Source organism: Myodes glareolus, chromosome 9 (assembly GCF_982192425.1).
Source record: "Myodes glareolus chromosome 9, mMyoGla1.1, whole genome shotgun sequence".
In the NCBI taxonomy this organism is placed as follows: Eukaryota; Metazoa; Chordata; class Mammalia; order Rodentia; family Cricetidae; genus Myodes; species Myodes glareolus.
In genome coordinates, this window is record NC_142034.1 from 90,448,953 (window position 1) to 90,471,091 (window position 22,139).

Below are 22,139 nucleotides of genomic sequence, written 5' to 3' on the forward strand. Positions count from 1 at the left end.
CCAAGACACACAAGCAAAGAAAGAGACTTCAGGAAAGCCACCGTAGTTGTAGTACCTGAAGAATGGAAGGAAGCTTTTAGCAGCTGCACAATGCTATTTCCTAAAGCGTGGGAGGAAGCTTTTAGCAATTGCTTAGTGCCTGGAGATTGATCATGTCCAGGCTCTACAAGGTAAATAGCTCACAACATTAGCTATAAGACCTGGCAAAGATCATAACCTAGGAGTAAGGACAAGGTGAAGCAACCCAGGCTCAGAATGCCTAAAAGCAAGAATTTTTAGGGAGAAGGTGAGATCTACTCTTGCCTAGTAACATAAAAACAGGAGAATGCAGCCAGGCGGTGGTGGCACACACCTTTAATCCCGGCACTCAGGAGACAAAAGAAGGTGGATCTCTGTGAATTCAAGGCCAGTCTGGTCCACAGAGCAAGTTCCAGGGCAGTCAGAACTACACAGATAAACCCTGTCTCAAAAAAAAAAAAATCAAAATAAATAAAATAGAGAAAAGCAAAAGGATTTGATCAGAGCCTTGGAACTTATTTAAAAAGTAGAAGGACCCAAAGGAAAGCTTTGGGCTTGAAAGTGTGGCCAGTGATGGTGGTAAAGGGTCACACAGGAGTTCAGGCACAGAGGGATTAAGTTTCCACCGAGGGGGCAGCAGGTCAGTAGAAAATACTAAGCTTTAAGCTTGTGTGTATACACACACACACAAGAAATACAGACAAGAGTGCAAGAGGCATGAGTAACACATCAAAATTTTTAACATACATGGACTTGAACTTACACAATGCAAGAAGGGAGAACAGGACAGTATTTAAATACTGGTCATACTGGTCAATGTTTTTCTTTTCTTCCTGAGACAGGGTTATGCTGTAGCTTTGGAGCCTGTTCTGGAACTTGATCTGTAGACCAGGCTGGCCTCAAACTCACAGAGATCTGCCCACCTCTGCTTCTTGAGTGCTGGGATTAAAGACAAACGCCACCAACCACCTCTTGGCATTTGTCAATATTTTTCAGAAGCTGATGAAAAATGTCAGATCACATGAGAAAAACCATGAAATTTTAAGCAGAATGAATATAACACATAGACTCAGTGACGAAGTCAAACTGGTTGAGAGCAAAGAGAAGGAAAAAAAAAACCTTTTAAGTATTAGAGCATATTTTATCTTCAAAGGTGTAATAATCAGATTGATGGCTGACTTCTGAACTGGAATAATGACAACCAGAAGACAATGGAAGGTCATCTTTAAAATGTCAAAAGCTTAAAAAATTAAAAGACTAACATGGGATTTTATACCCAGCAAAACTCCCTTTAAAATTGATGAGATAAAAATGCTTTCAAATTAACAAAAAGTGAGAGAATTTGTTGTCAGTATACCTAAACTGTAAGAAATATTAAAGGAAAATTTCCTCTTAAATACAAAAGGGAAGTGTTGAACTCTGGAGAAATGAAGAGTGACCAGGAATGAGTGACTCTGATCCCATCTCTATTCTAATAACCCCCCATCCCAGTGGGATAACTTGGTGTAAAATATAAGTTCATATAAAATTGTAGACGAGGCACAGGCAAGCTAGAATTTTACATTAATCCCACATGTACACTGTTAGTTTAACTCAGTAAAGTCTAAAAATTTTAAAAGAAAAAATGAGAGTTGGGCATTGAGGGACAGAAATTAAGGCAGCAGTTGTATATAGGGGTCAAAGGCTGTCATTGTATTAGAAGACGAGAATATCCGTGGAGATGTGGGACTAGGGACCCATGGATGATGTATTTTCACAGTCCTGTCAGGCAGCAAGATGGGCTGTGGTAGATTCAAGATGTAATTATATGTAAGTGGTGCAGGACTCTCCTAAACCATTTGGATCTCCACAAGCTGGAGCTGTAGGCAGAATTGTGAGCTTGTGGGTGCTCTCCACTGTTGAGCGGTCGCTTGGGTTCGGCTATGGTAGACTTAAGGGTTAGCCAAAACAAATATGGAGGTGAAGATAGCTGCAAGTTCGAAGCCAGCCTGGTCCACAATAGTTACCGACCGGGCAGGTGAGGTCGTGTGTTCAAAAGAAAAAAAAATTATGGTGGCTGCCGTGGCAGGCAGTTGGTCGTGTGGTGGGTTAAAGGGCAGAGGTCAGAGGCTCAGACCTGAGGAGGCAGCGGTTGCAACAGGAGCGCACGGGCGGTTGGGCGTGGGTGCCCCGAGGACACGCCCCCTCCGTCCCGCCGGCCCCGCCCACTGCCGCTCGGGGCTCCGAGCGGAGCGCGCCGATCACAGGGAGCGAGCAGCGTGGGGATCCCGCGGCGGTCGGGCTCGCGCGGCGCCCTCGTTCCCCCTCCCCTCGGCCCTAGGGCCGCGCGGCCCGCGCCGCTCCGAGAAGATGGCGCTGCACTTTCAGGTCAGTGCGCCGGGCTGCGGGCCTGGAGCTCCGGCGGTAGCGGGTGGTGGGGGGGTCCCAGGCCGCGACCCCGAGCGAGCACAGCCCCTTGCCCGGGGACGGCGAGTCGGCGGCGGGCTGCGCTCGCCCACCCGAGTCCGCCCTCGTCGGCGTGGGCTGCAGCGACGTCCGGACAGGTGGGAGCGGGAGCGGAGGGGCCGCCAGGCAGCCCCCACGCCCAGCCTGCGGTCGGCGCCCTCCTGGGAAGCCTGGACTCGGAGGCCGGGGCGGCGGGAGCGCGGGAGCGCGGGAGCGCGGCTAGAGGACTGTCATTGGCCGGAGGCGGGCGGGCGGGTCGGGGCCCGGCGCGGCCGGGAGCACGCAGCCTCATTGGAGGAGCCTCGGGGCAGGGCGCGGGCTGCGCTGGAGGGGTGCGTCTGCCTGGTGGCTCAGGCGCTCAGAGGGTCTTCGTCCCACCGGCGTCTACGGAGCCTCCCCACTGGTGTCTGTACGGTGGCGGAACGTTCTGGGACTGCAGGGCGACATCAGCTACCACCCTTATCCTTTTAGAGCGCGCGGTAATTACTGCACACGTGAAAACTGTTATGGTAGTATTAGTCACGGGATATCGCGGGAGCACCAAAAGCGGGCAGGCAATCGAGTCTGCAGAGTGGAGCCTCCACTTGTTACTTGGTTCCTACTGCTGGCACATATGCCTCTGAGCAAACTCCAAGGAACGCGGGGATTGTCGGAACTGTAGATGACCAGGCAAAGAGGAAAGGAAGACCACAGAGGTGGAAAGACGGTGTGGGCAAAGCAAAGAATTGTGGAAGTCCTTAACATCCTCTTAAAGCCTGTTTCTGGATCCTAAGACTAATTGGAAAAGAAAGAGCTCAGAGGAGGTTGTGCCTGGCAGATGACCTTAGAGAAGTAGGCAGAGTCTTAACTTGGTGGCAGTGTGTCTGAGTGTCACATTCCCCTTGTAGACTTATACAGATCCTCTGGTCACACAACTTAGTGCTTTATTGCTTCTTCTAAGGGGTGTTTCCAAGCCGGAAATAGACCCACACATTATGTTTTGACTTACCCTTTTTCTTTTGTTGTTTGCTTGTTTAAGTGTCCCTAGGTCAGAACTACATATTTATTATCACTTAAGTAAATATGCTCTGTGGGGAATTTTTACAGGGAGAACTAACTTACTGTGAATCATAAACAGATAATCAGATGTACATAGGGCAGGTATGTCTTAATTAAATTAAAAGGTATGGAAGAACTTTGGGACTTCTTTAAACTTGGAAAGATGGTGCCTGGTAAATTGCCAAGTCCTGGAAGCCTTCATACCCAAGTGCAATATTAGAAAAAGTTAGATGTTGATGCCCAAAGTGGTCATATGATTCCCAGAAATATACATTAAAGTGACATTTTTTAGGGCATTGCTTCAGTGTCTTTTTCACACTTGGTAATTGACATAAATGTTCGCAGGGCAATGCTGCCTGGGTGGACTGGCCATGCTGTGCTTTTAACCCTTGAATCCATGTCCTGACTTCCTGCAAGTCAGAGGAAGGCATCATTCCTACAGTCAGTTCAGTCACAAGCATCCTAGTGAGTTAGGGTGTATTCTTGTCTCCAAAGAAGAAATGGATCTGGATTATCTTTGAGGAGGAGGTCCAGGTGGGGGAGCTCAACGAGGAATGACAGAATCAGGAATAAGTAGCCTAGCAATGAATGGCGAAAGCTTAGTGGACTTGTGTGGTTTGCCCTCTGAATGGTTCTGGAATCAGAGACTGCTAGTTAGTCTTCTAATCCGCACTTCGGCTGGGGATTGACTCTAGATGTGAGTGAGGGATGCAGAGCGTTAGCGTGATGAGCAGTGGTTTCGGGAAAGCGATCATTCTCTGAAGTGTGGCAGTCGCTGGGATACGCGCCCTTCCTACCTTACCCTTCACGGTGGTTTCTGATGTTTTCTGTGTAGTTTCCCCGAGTGGTGAGACTCGGGGAAAGCTTTGATCACTCAGTAAGGGAGCTTCAGATCACAAAGCTGGTGTCCTCTGTTTACTCTGGCACTTTCCTCTCTTTCCTAAGCAGCCTCTGGAGAAGTCCAGGGCGTTGGAAGCCATATTGAAATGGTTCCTTAATTGCCCCAGTGTTTGGGTATTAGTGGAATCTTCACAGAGAAGCGGTTGGTAGAGCTGGATGAGGATAAGGAAATTGCTGTGCACCTGGAGTTGGCCAGACTGTGGTTTATGGCACAGTCCGTAAAAGTCCTCCTGGCACCACCGGCCAATTCAGGGATTTCCCACAGCCACCCAGAGGTCTGTCAGTTCCCCAGCAGGGCTCACTGAGTTCATCAAAATGATCAGTTATCAGAATTATCGAATTCATAATTGTGGTTCTTTGTAGGGAAAGAAGATTGGCTAAAGGGAGATACATAAAGGATAATCAGAAGATTCTAAAATACAACTTTTGTCCACAGGATAGGTATTCTCCTGGCATCCATGTTGTGTGTACCACTGTAAAGTGGGAAGGCTCACCTACTCTCTAGTACCCACAGTGTTTATTGAAGCTTCATTACTTAGACATGACTGATAATTTCTAGTTCCACTGGTAACCTGTGATCCCAAATCATCACCCTAAGCCAAAACCCTGAACCTGTGACTAGGTATGGTCAGTGCTTGTACTAAAAATATAACTGCTGTCATTATCTACCAGAAATTGAGGGTAAAGGCCAGATGCTTTTTGGGCAAAACTTCTGTCTTAGGGTTTCTTTTGCTGTGAAGAGACACCACGACCATGGCAACACTTATAAAGGAAAAAACATTTAATTGGGGTGGCTTACATTTTCAGAGATTTAGTCCATTATCATGGTGACATGGTGGTGTGCAGACAGACACGGTACTGGAGAAGGAGCTGAGTGTACTACTTCTTGACGTGCAGGCAACAGGAAGTGGTCTAAGATACTGGATGGTATCTTGAGCATATATGAGACCCACAGTGACACACTTCCTCCAACAAGGCCATACCTCCTAATAGTATCACTCCCTTTGGAGGACATTTCCTTTCAAACCACCACAATCACTTTTTAAAAATTTTTTTGTTCTCTCATATTCTAACTACAGTTTCCCTTCCAACCTCTCTTCCCAGTCCCCTTTCACCTTACCCACCCCCCCACCCCACCCACTCCGCTTCCATTTTCCTTCCAAAAAGGGCAGGCTTCCCAGAGATATCATCCAAACATGGGTTATCGAGTTCCAATAAGACTAGGCATGTCTCCTCATTAAGGCTGGATGAGGCCACCCAGGAGGAGGAACAGGTCCCAAAAGCAGCCTAAAGAATCAGAGACAGCCCCAGCCCCTACTCCCTCTGTTAGGAGTCCCCCAAGAACTCTAAGTTACACAACTATAACATATATGCACAGGGCCTAGGTTAGTCCCAAGCAAGCTCCCTGGCTATTGGTTCAGTCTCTGAGCCCTGATTAATTGATTTTGTGTATGTAGGTTTGTGAGTGTGTGTGTGTGTGTGTGTGTGTGTGTGTGTGTGTGTGTGTGTGTAGTCCTTGACCATCTATAATCCTTCCTCCCCATCTTCCACAGGATTCTCTGAGCTCCACCTATCTTTGGCTGTGGGCCTCTGCATCTGCTCCCATCAGTTGCTGGAGGAAGCCTCTCTGATGACGAATATGCTAGACTCTGGTCTATGAGTAGAGCAGAGTATCATTAGGAATCATTTCATTGGTTCATTCCTAGGGCTTTGGGCTATCCATCCTCTGGGTCTTGGCACTTCCCAGACAGTGTCAGGTGTGGGCTCCCTTTTGTGGCATGGATCTTAAAGCTGGACCAGTCTTTGGTTAACCACTTGTACAAGGTCTACACTGCCTTCATCCTAGCACATTTTACAGGCAGAACAAATTGTAGGTGGAAAGTATTGTGGCTGAGTTTGTGCTTCAGTCCCTCCACCTGAGGCCTTGCCTGGTTACAGAAGATGGCTGCTTCAGGCTCCATGTCTCGCATTACTAGGAATCTTAGCTAGTGTCACCCTTGTAGATTCCTGGGAGTTTACATTGCTCTAGTGGCTACCTCACCCCAATTGCAAGAGGATCAAAGGAGAGGGAAAACAGAAGATAGTATGAAGCTTGTGAATCTAGGTCCTGGCTGGAACTCCAGCACCACTGGAAAGGGACACTTGGAGTAGAAATCTGCTGGAGACATGTTTAGTTTGGTTTCTGCTGGTTGGCTGTAATTTTTAGTACCTTCCTGGAAAGTTTGTGTGTGTGTGTGTATGTGTGTGTGTATGTGTGTATATATGTGTGTGTGTGTGTGTGTGTATATATATATATATATATGTAGGTTAAAAGTAGGAATTAGACATTGGTGGCAGGTAGACAGTGACTGAAGAATGGCAGATGGTGAGGGAGGTGCCTGTTACACGTAGACTTGTCATTGACTTAGTTTTGCCTGTTTACTAAATGACTCTTGTGCAGCCTACATGCACATGCCCTCTCAACTTCAGTTTTTCTATCTGTGAGAGGCTACACTAAAATTAAGTAGTTTGTAGGAGTCTGGTTTTCAGAATTGACTTAAGAAAAGATGAGAATACTCTGGTAAACTGTGAGGCACCTAAAGAACTATTTGGTTGTTGCAGAAGTACTATAGTTTTGTGGAAATATGTCATTTGTATTCTTAACACGTGTGGTTATTTTGTAAATCATTTTAATATGCATTTCTCACTGTATGCTTTTTGCTTGTGACATTACTGTTTATTTTTGATTTATAGTATGAAAATGATGAAGACAAAAAGCAAATTTGAGTGATTTTAAAAAATTTTTAGTTGTTTATTACTGCCTTAGGGTTGCTATCGCTGTGAGAGACACCAAGACCATGGCAGCTCCTACAAAGAGGGAACATTTAATTGGGGCTGGCTTACAGTTCAGAGGTTTAGTTCATTGTTCTCACTGTAGAAAATGTTGACATGCAGATAGACATGGTGCTAGAAAAGTAGCTGAGAATTCTACATCTTGATCAGTAAACAAAAGGAAATGAACTGAGACACTGGTATGACTTGAGCATATAAGACCTCAAAGCCCGCCTCCACAGTGACATAACCCTACAAAAAGGCCACACCTTATACTATTGTCACTCCCTATGAACTTATGGGAGCACTTACATACAAACCACCACAGTTACTGTGTGTGCGCTATGGCACATGTGAGGAGGTTAAACTACAGCTTTGTGGAGTAGGAACTCTTTTTCATGAGTTCCAGCTACCTGCTAAGCCATCTTGTGAACAATTTTTTGTTCAAGTATAAAATGGCTCAATGGCAGCAGAGACAATTTCCACAGAGCATTTGACCCACAATGGTGGTTCAATATGGTTTGCAAAGGGATTGAGAGTCCTGAAGTGGAGGAGTAGTGTGTTTGGTCATCAGAAATTGACAGTGATCCACGGAAAGCAGTCATTGAAGCTGAACCTCTTTAGGAGAAGCTGCCAGAGAAGTCAGTGCGGACCATTCATGGTCATTTGACATTTGAAGCAAATTGGAAAGGCAAAAAACTTGGTAAATGGATTTCTCATGAGCTGGTTGAACATTTTTTTTAGAAAAATGTTTTGGATTGGTGCACCTCTTTTTCTTCCCAACAATGATGAACCATTGGTGAGGGAGAATTGTCTGTATTCTGTCAATCTGTTTATTTTGAATAAATGCTGATTGGCCAGGCAGGAAATATAGGTGGGTCAACCAGACAGGAAGTAGAGGTGGGGCAATGAGAACAGGAGAATGCTAGGAAGGAGGAAGCCCATTCCCCCCACTTCTGCCCAGATCACAGAAGAAGCAAGGTGTAACCTGCCCAGCTGAAAAGGTACCGAGCCATGTGACTAACGTAGATAAGAACAATGGGTTAATATAAGCTATAAGAGTTAACAAGAAGCCTGAGTTAATGGGCCAGTCAGTTTTATAACTTATGGAGATCTCTGTGTGATTTTCTTTGGGACTTGCCGGCTGTGGGGTACCAGGCGGGACAGAAACCCCAACAAGCCGGCCTCCATGTTACAAACCATTTCTTGATCAGATTGTGACATGTGACAGAAAAATGAATTAAATATGACAATTGTTGATGACCAGCTCAGTGGTTAGACTGAGGAAAATCCAAAGTACTTTCCAGAGCCAAACTTGCACCATAAGAAGGTCATGGTCAAAGTTGAGTGGTCTGCTGCTTGTCTGATCTACTACATGATCAATGAGTTCTGATCAAACCATGACATCTGAGAAGCGTGCTCAGCAAGTCCATGACATGCGTACCAAAAGGCTGCAGCACCCACAGCTGGCATTGGTCAGTGTTGATAAAGGACCCGCTTCTCCAGGACAAACCTGAACTGCATGCTGCACAATCAGTGCTCCAATAGTTGAATTCACTGGGCTTTGTACTTTTGCCTCATCTACCATGTTCACCATGTTCACCTGACCTTTTACTATCTGCCTACCAGTTCTACAAGTACCTTGACAGTGTTTAACAATGAAAAAACACTTCTATAACCCACAGAATGTGGAAATTGCTTTCTAAGAATTTGTCTAATTTCAAAGCATGGATCTAAAGGAATAAATAAAGCTATTTCTCATTAGCAAAAATATGTTGATTTTTAATACTTTGTATTTTGATTAATAAAATTGTGCTTTAAGCCTGTTATAGTTATTTAAAATTCACAATCCAAACCTGCAACTCATTTTGCACCAACGTAATATCCTACTCATTGTTGAGTTCCAAGAGGCCCAAGAATAAGCCTTCAGGGATGCTCAACTAACAGAAGAAGGGAGGGACAGTTTGTAGGAAACAAGTAACCTCAAAATGAAGGCAGTGTATATTAGTGACAGCCATGAAGTTTGATTCCAGAAGGCAGGAAAGATATAGGGAAGTACTTTAGAGTACTTTAGAAATGAACTTTAGAGTCTTGCAGTGGGATATTTGAGGTTTATCTCTTTAAAGATTATTAGCAGTTTTTTGTTTTGTTTTCTGGAGCAAAAGCTTTTTTAGTGAAATATAATGGCACTAATAATACATGTGCTTAAGCTGCAATAGGGTGAATTTTGGCATACGCATACATCTATGAAATTGTCACCAAAATATGAAAATAGCCATTGTTCATGTGTGTTTCCTTATGCTCTTATGCTTGTTTGCTGTCCTCGTTGGCTGCCGCCTTCTTCCCCTTCCTTACTCCCTTGCTGTCCCTTCCACGCAGCCAAGAAACCAGTGACCTGCTTTCTAGTAACAAAGCACCTTGAAAGCATATTTTTGTTACGTGACTTTTGCTTAGTATGCATCTGTTGATAGAGACTAGGCAAGACTTTCTATATAGAATGAAATCACATTTAAGGGCCAATAATTGCATGTCAGATACAAAGAAATAAGTCCATAAAATTGCAACGATCTTGCCTTTTTTCTTTGTTTGTTTTTTGGCTTTTTTGGGGGACAGGGTTTCACTGTTTAGCCCTGTCTGGCCTGAAATTCACAATGTAGACCAGCTGGCCTCAAGTTCAATGCCTGTCTGTCCCTGCCTTTTGAGTGCCGGAATTAAAGGCTGGTACTCCCATGCCTGGCTAGGAAGATTTGTATTTAATCTGAAGGCAAGATCCTATTATTGTCCACTAGGGTCTTACAGTGGGTCTTTCATATTTGCTAGTCACTTTTGGAGGTTTTCCTGGTCCTGTTCTTTTCATTGTACTTATTATTTACGTGTGTATCTAATGTTGACACTATACCTTAGAAACTTTAATAATCCAAACGTGTCAGTAAATTGGGACAGCATGCCTTTCTGAGCCATTCTCACCATATTCTCAGACACCAGTTTATAGAAACTAAGATGAAAATTTATCAGTCTACTGTGAAAGATAAAAGACTGTAGACAGGTTCTCTGGGAAACCAAGTGCTAGTCAGAAGATTGGTTGGTTAGCAGTGTCTGGATCATACCTTCCTACCAGAGCAAGAATTTTTGTCTGGAAAGGTTTAATGTTTAACATACCAGAATTTTTTTTAAACCATTACAGTAACAGAAAACTTGGTGTACCCTTCATATCTTTTATAAAAGTTCAAACTTTCCCCTTTTAATTTTTTACTACTTTTCATTTGTTAATTTAAAATATTGGCCAGGAGAGGTGGCTCAGTGGTTAAGAGCACTGGCTGCTCTTCCAGAGGACTTGGGCTTGATTCCTAGCACCCAGAAAGATGACTAGCTGTCTGTATCTCCAGTTCCAGGGGATCCAATGTTCTCTTCTGAAGGCAGTGCATGCATCTGATGCACAGACGTATGCAAATAAAACACCCATATACATAACAATAAATGTTAAAACACTCATAAAATAATTTAAAAGTTTTTTTAAAAAGTAATTTGAAGCATCTTTGAAAAAAGGGTGATTGATAATGTCAACTGAACACTAACTATATACCTATCTTTCTGCCTTAAAGTTTATTAAATCAGTATAGCAAGGCAAATGCGATCTGAACCTTTCCACAATGTTTCTTAATTATTCAAATAGGCTTATTTGAATAATTAGATATCATTGATTTGACTAATATTAACATTTATTTATTTTAAATATTGGTTTTCTAGATCCTTTGTAACAAGTGCCACAGTGGGGTGGCTTAAAACTCAAATTTATTCTCAGTTCTGAAGGCCAGAAGACTGGGGTAAATGGGGTTGGTTCTTTCTGAAGGTTTTACCCTAGCTTCTCACTGCTTTTGGAAGCTTTGGTACTTCCTGGCTTTAGATGTGACTTTCCAGTCTCTGCCTGTCTTCCTATGGCTCTCTCCTCTGTATCTCGCTGCATCTGAAATCTCACTCTCCCTTTCTTTTTCCATAAAATTACTCCTTTTTAAAGAGAGAGTAGTGATAATGACCATTAAAAGTATGGCCAATTTCCATGTTCATGAGAGTTACCTTTGCAAGTAGTTTTATGAGGGTGCAAATGATATTTTTTTCATTTTCAATTGCAAAAAGGTTTTATTATTCCAAGTGTTCTGTTTTTCTCTATCCTCCAATGAAAACATGTTTACAATCTGAAAAGAAGGCAATATTTTACTGACTTAATGTTTCAACATATCAATTTAGGGAAGTGAACATTGGTACCTCCAAGAACATTTGGTGTTTTGGGCCATGTCTTACTGTCACAGATCATGATGCTGTAAGAGTCCCAGGCAGGCACTCATGTGTCCCCACCTGTGTTAGTGCTTTGATAGACAGAATGTCCTAGCTTTGTGATCAATCTTTTTATTTCATACATTTCTGGGGAACGTTCTGCTATACAGTGAAGGGGTCCAAGGCCTCCCATCTATGAGAGAAGACTTTTTTATTTTGTTTGGAAATTTCCTATGAAACCCAGGATGGCCTTGAATTTTCAGTCTTCCTGTGTCAGCCTCCTGAATGCTGGGATTATAGAAATGTACAACTGTGGCCTTCCATATAAGGATGCCAGTAATTGAATTTAGAGTTAGATTTAGTGCCCACTCCATATCTAGGATGATTTCATCAAATTTCTTAACTAAAGGTTTATAAAGACCCTATTTCTAATGAAGATTTTCCTCATAGGCTCTGAGGGTTAGGAATTAGACCTGTCTTTTAGGGGTATAGTTCTTTACCCTACAGTGGTATAAAGTGTGCAATGTGTGTACATCTTGGCCTCATTTAACTCTAAGTGAAGTGATGGACATAGGGCAGTACTCCTGTCTCCTCCTAGATGGTGGGAGTACAGGTATGTGCCATTGTGTTTGGTGGGGTCCTTATTTTAGTGAATCAATATGAAACTTTAGTTTTGGAAAATTCTTGAGTCTTCGCTACTGGGTTGTGGCACAGATTGGGAAGTGGGAAATGTGAAGGATCTACAAAGAGAGAAGTGGGAACAAGGATGGGAGCCATGGTGTCTCCTTTTAGTGCTGCTTGGGTATTCGAGGGGTGGGAAGCCTACTGCAGCTGTAAGCTGGGCATACAAATTCAGGCCAGAATCCGGGCCGAGGTGGAGCACGTCTTTAATCCCAGTACTCAGGAGGTAGAGGCAGGCAGATCTCGGTGAGTTTGAGACCAGCCTGGTCTACAAGAGCTATTTCCAGGACAGCTAGGGCTGTTACACAGAGAAAGTCTGTCTCAAAATAAGAAAACAAATAAACAAACAAAAAACCAAACCAAAACAAAAAAAATTTCAGATCAGAGCAAAATTGGCATTTCTTTTGGCATAACCCATTATGTTTATTTGACTACCTGTTTTTGAAATCTCTGCCAATATTTTTTGTCAAGTATATAATTCAAGTTCCAAGTGAAACCTTTTGTTTTAGTGAACGGTTTTAACAAGATTCTTTGAAACTGAACTCACTTGGTAGTTCAGTTTCCGTGTATTCTATATCATCAGATGACATTGTGTTTGTAGACAGAATGGATTAGTCTTTGTGCTTATAAGATAAAAACCTGTGCAATAATTAGAATGTTGTTAGAAATATTGTAGGATCAAAAATTATGACCTGAAGCACTCTTGAGTTCAGAAGGTCCAGATCGGCATACATATAATTATCATTAATTCTTTTGTTACAGGTTGCAGTAGGATTGGAAACAACAGAAGAGCATAAATTAATCTTTGGGCAGCTTGTGTGTGCTCATTCTAGCCTCTAGCTTCATTGGGCATCTCCTGGCTGTTTACTGGCCACTGTTTAATGCCTTGAAATGAGTACATTAATTTTATTTCAAGACCTTGTAAATATTATTTCTTTGCCTCTACTACCTTCTAATCTTTTCTTCGTCTGGTTTGCCCTTTAAGTTTGAGGCATTCTTGGTTTTGAACGTTTTAGCATATATGTCATTCTTCTTCAGGCATAGCCTTGCTAACTCCTTAAGAAGAGAATCTTCCCTATTAAGTTGTATTGCATAACTCAGTTTTTAAATTAGTAATTTGGGAAATAGGAGATGTGCCTCTTTTTTTTTTTACTATATCTAAGTGAGTCATTGCTGCTCAATAACTATATATTGAATGAATATATGTAAGTATTATTTCTGCATCTCGTTTTCTGTGCCTAATATATTTATTTTTTTAATTTAAGTCAAATGTCTTTTTTTTTCTCCCTCTGAAGAATTTGGCTGAATTGGAAGCATTGTGTACTCAACTCTACGTAGGGACTGATCTCACAGAAAGAATAGAGGCCGAGAAAGCACTCTTGGAACTGATTGACAGCCCAGAATGTCTCAGCAAGTGTCAACTTTTATTAGAACAAGGAACAGTAAGTATGTGATAAGTGATTAACCTTGCAAGGCCAGTATTAACGGTAATAGCAAGCAGTGTTAGCAGTGATACTCACAGCTTTTGCCACATCTATTTATTATAATTTCCTGTCAGAGGGGTTAAGCAGGAAAGAAGTAGAAAGCCTGGGAAACGGCCACAAAGTAGAAGAATGTGTTGGAATAGTTTCTTGGTTCTTGACCTGCTTTTATGTCACATTTTATATGTTTATTTTCATAATGCTAGGGAATGAACGAGGACCTTTTACATGTTAAACAAGCTTTCTACTGCCAAGTTACATCTCCAGTCCTAACAATTATATTTCAGAAATAACTTAAAAAATCCAAATGTTGTAGGTAGTTATGATTAACTCTAGAAAAATCAAAGGATTGTTCAGAAGAGTGCTCACTACCTCTTTATACCTTCATTCTAGACATTCATAGCTGTCTGTCTGTCTATCTATCTATCGATCGATCGATCAATCAAGAGAAGAACACTGACTCAGCAGTCAGCACATACTGAAACATAACCAATACCATACAGCTTACTTGGCCTATTTACATGAATTAAAGTAGTTCACTGTTTAGTTAAAGAGGCACAGATCTATAAATAAAGAGGTATGAAATGATATGGAAAACACCACAGAAAGAGACTTATGTTTTACAGAAAAGGTGACAAACTTTCCATAAAGGGCCATGTAGTATTTTAGGCTTTGTGAGTCAAAATTGGCATTTCATAATTATAATAATAGAGAAAACAAATCCTCAAAGTTTTGTTGTAAAATTCAAAATATAATCACCAAATGTAGTTTTTTATGTCATGCAGGTTGACTGATAAAATATTGGGAATTAATTGGAGTTTAAAGTTGGTGTTTCCTGTTATTGGACTTGATTGCAGATGTTCATATTTCATGCAGACTTATAATGAAATGATGCATTTTTTTTTTGTTTTTTCTCAATGGGATCTCACTGTGTGAGAACCTTGGCTGACCTAGAACTCCCTCTGTAGACCAGGCAGGCCTTGAATTCACAGAAATCCACCTGCTTTTGCTTTTAAAGTGCTGGTATTCAAGGTGTATCCTGCCATGCTGGCTAAGATTGTATACCTTTGAAAATAACTTCACAAACTTAGATGCTGCCAAATGTTATACCAGCTTTGGCGTCTCATCTGCATTACGTATACTTTCACTTAGAAGGCATTTCTGTGTCTTGAAATCCTCCTGATATTTGCCATTTTGCCTGTCATTGTGTTGCAGATTAATAGTTTCCAATTAAAAATTAGGTAGAAGGTCTTCAGTTGCACAGCAAAATAGATTTTCTAATATGGAAATTTTCATTATACTTGCATACTGGGACTGTAGTTGAAAATGAGAAAACGTGTTGGGAGTGGCGCTTCCACTATGTATTTTAGCTTCTCTCGATCTGGGCTGTGTGAAGTGACCTGGCGGTCCTTGTGACGCACACAATGCTAATTGTTTCCTAGTGACTTGAGTCTCACTCATCCTGCCATCCCCTGTATAAGTGCTGCACCCTGCACATTAGGCACTAGGTTGTTCTCATTGAGAGAACAAGTTTGTTGTATGAACTAACTTCTAAAGCCATTTAATAGTGAAAAATGTTGGCTTTGCTTTATCTGTAAACTTTCACTGTCAGACCTGAGCTTAAAAAAAGAAAAAAAATCCAATTTATCTCTGACAAGCTATTAGTCTACCTTGTTGGGGGCAACTCAGGGTATTCAGCATCTTGATCTGGCAGAAATCTATGCAGTGGAAGATGAGCTCACAAAAGTAAACGAGGACTCCTGGTTCATTAAGTTAGGAGAAATTTAGATATCCACTCCAGAATAAACGCTAATAATAAAGTGAATGATTCAGACTTCAAAATTATTACTATTATAATTATTTACAAACTTTTGACCAGTCCTTTTCTGCTTCATGTACTGTTGTCACACGTGTATAGCAGATTCTACCTAAGGTTTATATTTAATTAATGCTTCCTCAGCTCCTTTGACAATATTCTGTCTGTAGTTCCACAGATTCTTTGTAAAAAGAAACAGTTCTTTAATTGCTTCCCATTCTTCCTTGACTTCTAGAATAAGAAGCTGGCAAGTGTCTGTAGCATTAATAGGATGAACAGTTATTAGTAACCTCAACCCATTCACTGAAAGCTGATGCTAATCTCTGCAGTTTACTAGCCCTGCCTGTAAACTGGCTTCTCGTATTGCTTTAGTGTCCTCCTCTGAGCGTTTGTTCTCACTGAAAGGCTAGTGAAGTTTATTTTCTCTATGCCAACTTCAGCTGCTACAGTAAGATAATGGTGACTAACTCATCATTAATAAGGAACTTCCTTTACTTGACTTAAATAATGAGCCACTTGTAAACTTTCTTTGAGGGTAGAGGGGGACAGGGTTTCTCTGTGTAGCCCTGACTGTTCTGGAACTCATTCTGTATTCTGGGCTGGCCTCGAACTCACAGAGATCTACCTGCCTTTGCCTCCTGTGTGCTGGGATTAAAGGTGTGCACCACTGCCTAGCTGTTACTTGTAAACTTAACTTTGATTTGTAACTTCATTTTTTTACATCTTTTTAAAAAAGAAACTGCTGTTCTGACATAATCTGTTTTAAATTTTAGAAAGACTACTGACTTTCTTAAGTTGAACTCTTGTTATGCCTGCTTAGTTTGAAATTGTTAACATTAATTCTTTTACTACAAGGTAGCTGTAGCACCATTAGGGAAAACTCACTGATCTGCTACTAATTGAACACTATGCCTTGACATTTAGGCATTTTCTTCTTGACATGATGGGTCTTATTTATCATACATGTACAGCTTTGGAGAACCTGACAAATTACTGTTTTTGCTTAGAAAAAATTCTTATATTTTGACTATTCTGTTTTTGTGATGATAATAAAAATTACTGTTCTTTACAGACATCCTATGCTCAGCTCCTTGCAGCAACATGTCTTTCAAAACTTGTTACCCGAATCAATCCTTTACCTGTAGAACAGAGGATAGACATCAGTAAGTGATTCATTAATTTTTTTTAACAAATTATATTTTAAAAATAAAAATTTCCTTTTAAATTTGCTGAGCTTGTATTAGTCTTGTAACTTAGTTTTATTATTATTTTAAGATTGGTAATTAAGCCTTATTCATGCAGTGATGATGACATGAAAGATAAGGCAATATGTAATTATAAAATTTTGTTAATTTAATAATTATATTGTATATGTGGTATTTGTTAAGATTTTCACCATCATATTTTATCCTCCAAATAAATTAATGAATTATCTTTGTTTTACAAATTAGTAAATTATTGATGGGTTCTGACTGGCTTAGACTTACATGGCTTACATAGAGTTGTCATTTAAATCCCCTAAATCTGCATAGAGTTCATGCTGTTACTTGATAGGCAACTGAATGCCCAGAAAGAAACCAGCTCTGTAATATTGCTCAGGTTGTTACCCCAGAGTTAGTTGGGATACATTTAAAACCAATAGCTGATTCCTACTTGCAGTAAGAACAACATTGAGTAGTTAATTGTATGTTTTGGGAGTAATACACTTTATATTTTTATATATGTGTAAGTTTGCATTTCATATGGACAAGCCTAATAATTCGGGTATGAGATTACTTTATCTTTGTAATAGAAACAGATTATTGTCTCATTTCTGCTCTTTAGATTCAATATTGTTTATATTTCTGTATTAGAAAAATGAAAATATCTGATGTGTTATGAATCTTTAAGATCAGAATTCACTGGTTAGAATCATACAGTGATGTGGTTTGCCGCATTTCCTAACAGTCTTCAGAAAGTTCTTCAGTCTCTAGAAAGTTGTACACGTAAGAGAGCATCATAAAAAACAGTGATTCAAATAGTGTAAGCATGAGTCATGAAACTTAGGACATATTTTAAATAGACTTAATTTTTTTTTAGAGCACTTCTGGGTTCTTAGAAAAACTGAACAGAAGCTATAGAGTGCCCTTATACCCCCCCACTTCCCTCATAGATAACCTCTCCTGTTACCAACATCAGGATTGTATATTCTGTAGATTTGGGCAACATACAATAACATGTGTTGCTATTATAACAGTGTATGAAGTAAGTGCACTATCCTAAAAACCCTGTGCTCTGCCAACTCTTCCCTCCTTACCTCATCTCTGGGCTCTGAATAACCTCCATTTTTCCTTCCAGATTAGCGTGTTGGGAGAATCATATAGTGTGTAGTTTTCTCAAAGTTCCTTCTTTCATTTATAATAGTAATGTGTGCTTAAGATTCTTCCATGTCTACTCTTGACTTCTTAATAATCTCATTTCTCTTTAGTTATGATTAATAATTCTTCATTGTCTGAATGTACCTAAGTGATAGTTGTTTCTAAGTTTTGAAAAATTGTAAGTTACTCTTGGCACCCATAAACAGATGTACATGGTGGCTTGTAATCCTAGCACATGGGAGCCTGGAGTAGGAGGTTCCCACATTTAAGGCCAGCCATGGTGAAATTGTGAGTTTAAGATTATCCTTTTTTGGGGTTGGGGTGGGGAAAGCGCACAAACAAACGGAACTTGAGGTAATGGAGAGAAGACCTCTTGTTCTGTTCCTGATCTCAGTGGGAGACTGTTTTAAACATCTTACTAAACATGGCATCATTGTAGATTTTACTTTCCAGTATTCCAGATCAAGTTGAGAAAGTTTCTCTTTATTCTTAGTTGAGGTTTTTCTTGTTCTTTTTTCTTCTGAGATAGGGTTTCTCCTTGTAGCATGGCCATCTTTGAACTTGCTCTGTAGATCAGGCTGGCCTCAAACTCAGAGATCTGCCATCTCTGAGTGTTGGGATTAAAGGTGTGCACCACCACTGCCCAGCTCTTGGTTGAGTTTTTTTTTTAATCATAAATGGATATTACATTTGTTAAATGTTTTTTTATATATGTTGATATTATCATGTGGTTTTCATTCTGTATGCTGTTGATGGTTTTATATGTTGAGCCAGCCTTGCATACCCAAGGTAAATCCTTCTTTGTCCTGCTCTTTAGTTCTTTATGCATCATTAGATTCCATTTGCTGAAATGCTGAGAGGTTTTACAGCTCTGTTCCTGAGAGATGATTGGTTTCTAGGTTTGTGTTCTTGAAATGTTTTCAGTTTGTACATTAAGATAATTTGGGGACAGGGCTTGTAGTTAGGGATGAAACGCTTGCCTAGCATGCACGAAGACCTGGGATGCATTTCTGGATGTATAATAAAAGAAATAAAAGATAATTTTAGACTGAAATAAGTTGGGTAGGTTTCTTTCCACTCCTTTCTTTTTTGTTTTTGTTTCTGTTTTTTGAGACAGGGTTTTTCTGTGTAGTTTTGGCTGTCTTGAAACGCACTCTGCAGATCAGGCTGGCCTCCACCTCAGAGATGTGCCCACTTCTGCCTCCCAAGTGCTGGGATTAAAGGCATGTGCCACCATCTCCCGGATGTTTGCTGTGCTCTCAACCTATTTTTATTGATAGGTATTTCCTAACTGTCTGGTACTGTTCACAGGTTGACTCATCTGGGTCTGGTGCTTTTGTTTTGAAAGATTATTGTATTATTTACTGTTGTGTTACTGTGACCACAAACATGAGAGGATGATTTAAAGGAGGGTGGCTTAATTTGACTCATGGTTTCAGAGTCTTCATTTCATGTTTGTTTGGCCCCATGTACTTTGACATAGTTGGCAGTCCGGACTGTGGCAAAGGCTGGTGCTCTTTATTTCTTTGTGGATGAGGAGGGCAGAGGAATAATGCCAACACTCACCAGGCTTTCTCCTCCCACCCCTTTTATTCTGTTAAGATCTCAGGTCCGTAGGATGAAGTTGCTGATATTCAAGGTAGTTCTTCCTATCTTGGTTAATCTCTCTAGAAACCCTGTTACAGACACATCCAGAGGTGTGTTTCACCAGTCTGAAGTGATTCCAAATCAGTCAAGTGGACAAAAAAATTGTCCAACTGTACTTAATAATTACTATACATATTTCTTTAATAGTTACAAGTATTTAGGTTATATATATGACTTATATTGTGAAAATAGAATTTTTTTAAGAGTAAGGAGTACAGATATACAGTGATTTGACTTCTGATTTTTTAATAATACTTTGATTCTATGTAAACGATACTCAAGAATATGAATTTTAATCTTGTGTTGGTGATATAAGGTATCACACTCTTGTGATACTAGACAGTGGCAATAAGCTGTAGATTTTGTTATCTACAAGGGTAAACGGTTGATATTGTATACTGTGTTGCTATACTATAATGTTTGTAGTTAGATGTAGTAAGTGCGTTTTCAACTTATGATGGTTTGCTGGACTTTTACTTTATTAAAGGTTGAGCAAGGCTGGGATGTAGTTCAGTTGGTAGAGTTTCTGCCTAGCATCAGTCACCATCACTGCACAAACTGGGCATGGTGGTGCAAGGCAGGCTGTCATCCCAGGACGTAGAAGGTAGAGAGACATGAGAATCAGAAATTTAGTTCATCCTTGACTGCATAGCAAGTTCAAGGCCAGCCTGGACACTTGGCCCTGTCTCTCTCATGTATATACAAAAAGTCTCATACACACATACAAAAAATCGAGTCACTCTTTTTTTTTTTCTTAAAAAAAAAGTGGTGAATAAAATTCGGGGAGAAAAGAAAGTGGACATGTACAAGAAAATTTCACATAAGAAATGGTGAGTTTTCTTTTAGTTTCTTTAGTTTGACTAAAGAGTTCTTGTTTCTGTCAGTAGATTAGAATTTTTGCCATGATATGATGTCTAATAGGCATGTATAATAGCAGACATGTGAGTTAAAATGAAAAATGTATAGAATGGTCTTTCCAGTCACATTGTTTTTTCAGATCAAAATAAATCCTCAGTCTTGGATGATCCACTTCTGGTAACCTCATTTTTTCCTCATAAACACCATTATCAGGTTCTGTGCCCACCACACTATTTTCTACCATTACTAACTGTTGCAATACAAAAGATTTCCACACTAGCCCAGAATGGAGTATAATAAAGGTTTATTTATTAGGGATAAACTCACAGAAAGAGAAGGGATCTGCAGTCCTCTGCGTGCTCTGGGAATTGGAACTGAATCCAGCAGCCAAAAGACTTGTGCATGCCTTTTGTCTGCAAATATAGTACATGAGACCATGCCAAAAGTGGGCCAGTATCTTAAAGCCTATTGGCTGAAGGAGTTCTCACAGCACCCTCTCTTTTGTCTAAATAAGAGTTCTAAGCCTACTACAAAACTATATAGAGTAAGAACAAATATCGGGTATAAAAATTAGAATTGCAACCAGCATAAACATCAAGTAAGAAACATATGTTAAATGCTTCAATAGTTATTCTATCTGAAAGCGTCTAAGTCTTATATTAGAAATGACTAAGTCATGAGAGGAAAATAACTACAACTATCTAGTCTTTAACTCCATCAAAGACCTAAGAAGGGAAATAATATCACTTGAGTAAACAGGAAGTGCAATCAAACAGCTTCTAAAAGGAGCAAGAAATGACAGAGACAGCTACCTACCTGGATAATCATCCAAAGTCTCATTTACAATGTTAGGGCAATCAACTTTGGCTAAGGCCTATAGTGACAGACCATTTCCAGAGGCAGGAAAATTTTCAAAACTCTCTTACCCTGTCTTGGCAAGGTTTGGCAGTCTTTTTGTTTGTATCTGGCTTGTCCAGTCTGGACACCATGCATTTTGTCAGTGGTCAAGGCATGGGCAGTTCTTTGCCCAGAGGCCAATTTTGCCAAGAAAAAAACACGCTCCAAGTGGAGTTTCTTTGGTGCCCAACATTCTCTTGGTAATAGATATGTGCTACCAGGAGCAATTGTATCTCAGTCAACAGAATCCTAAGTTATTTAAATGCCATATTCTGTAGTTCTTTGAAGTAGTTGAAGATTACCTATCTATGTGGAATACAGTCTCTGTGCATCTAAGAACCTGATTAGTTAACCATAAGTATGACAAACATGGATAACTATTGACCTATAATTCTTAATACCTATATAGCTTAAAGACTAGGCCTTCATATTAAAATATTAAACAATCTTTAAACAACTGTGCAGCAAATGAGGACAATGACCTCAAAATGTAAACAGTGTATAAGTATCTTGACAGAGGGAGAAATGTATAATACAATATGATGAATATATCCTAAAATTGCATCAATATGCAAAATATCTTAAGCAGAGATAGAAATATGCATGCATACAATATGACAAAATAACTTTGCATATGTGCACAAATATTGTACACAGAAATATGAGCATATTCAATATAACAAAGATAATTTGAATTTGTATCAATATACAAGAATCTATACCAGTATAAATTGTCTATAGATAATAGTTTACAAGTATTCTCACTATTACTCCTATTATTATTAGTGTGAGTAAGCTTACAGTAGTTTACCTATTATCCCATCCACCCCACCCCTTCTTTTAAAGAGATCCCTGAGCCTACTTAATTTCCAGCCCCAACCCTATACCACTTTTAACCAACTCATAATAGATGTCCTT

The 22,139-nt window shown here is 40.3% G+C and overlaps 1 protein-coding gene across 3 annotated transcripts in view; it reads left to right on the top strand.

The window, feature by feature from the left end:
* Positions 1–2,257: 2,257 nt before the first annotated feature.
* The window catches only part of Ranbp17 (RAN binding protein 17), a 328,128-nt gene continuing 308,246 nt past the window's right edge, over positions 2,258–22,139 (top strand). For 2 of the 3 annotated variants that reach the window (XM_085694844.2, XM_085694845.2), the window contains exons 1-3: positions 2,258–2,385; positions 13,461–13,607; positions 16,535–16,625. In XM_085694844.2, coding sequence (XP_085550970.1) covers positions 2,368–2,385; positions 13,461–13,607; positions 16,535–16,625 — 256 coding nt within the window. In that variant the 5' untranslated portion in view covers positions 2,258–2,367. The remainder of the gene's footprint in view (positions 2,386–13,460; positions 13,608–16,534; positions 16,626–22,139) is intronic. The other variant, XM_085694846.2, reaches the window with a different exon arrangement.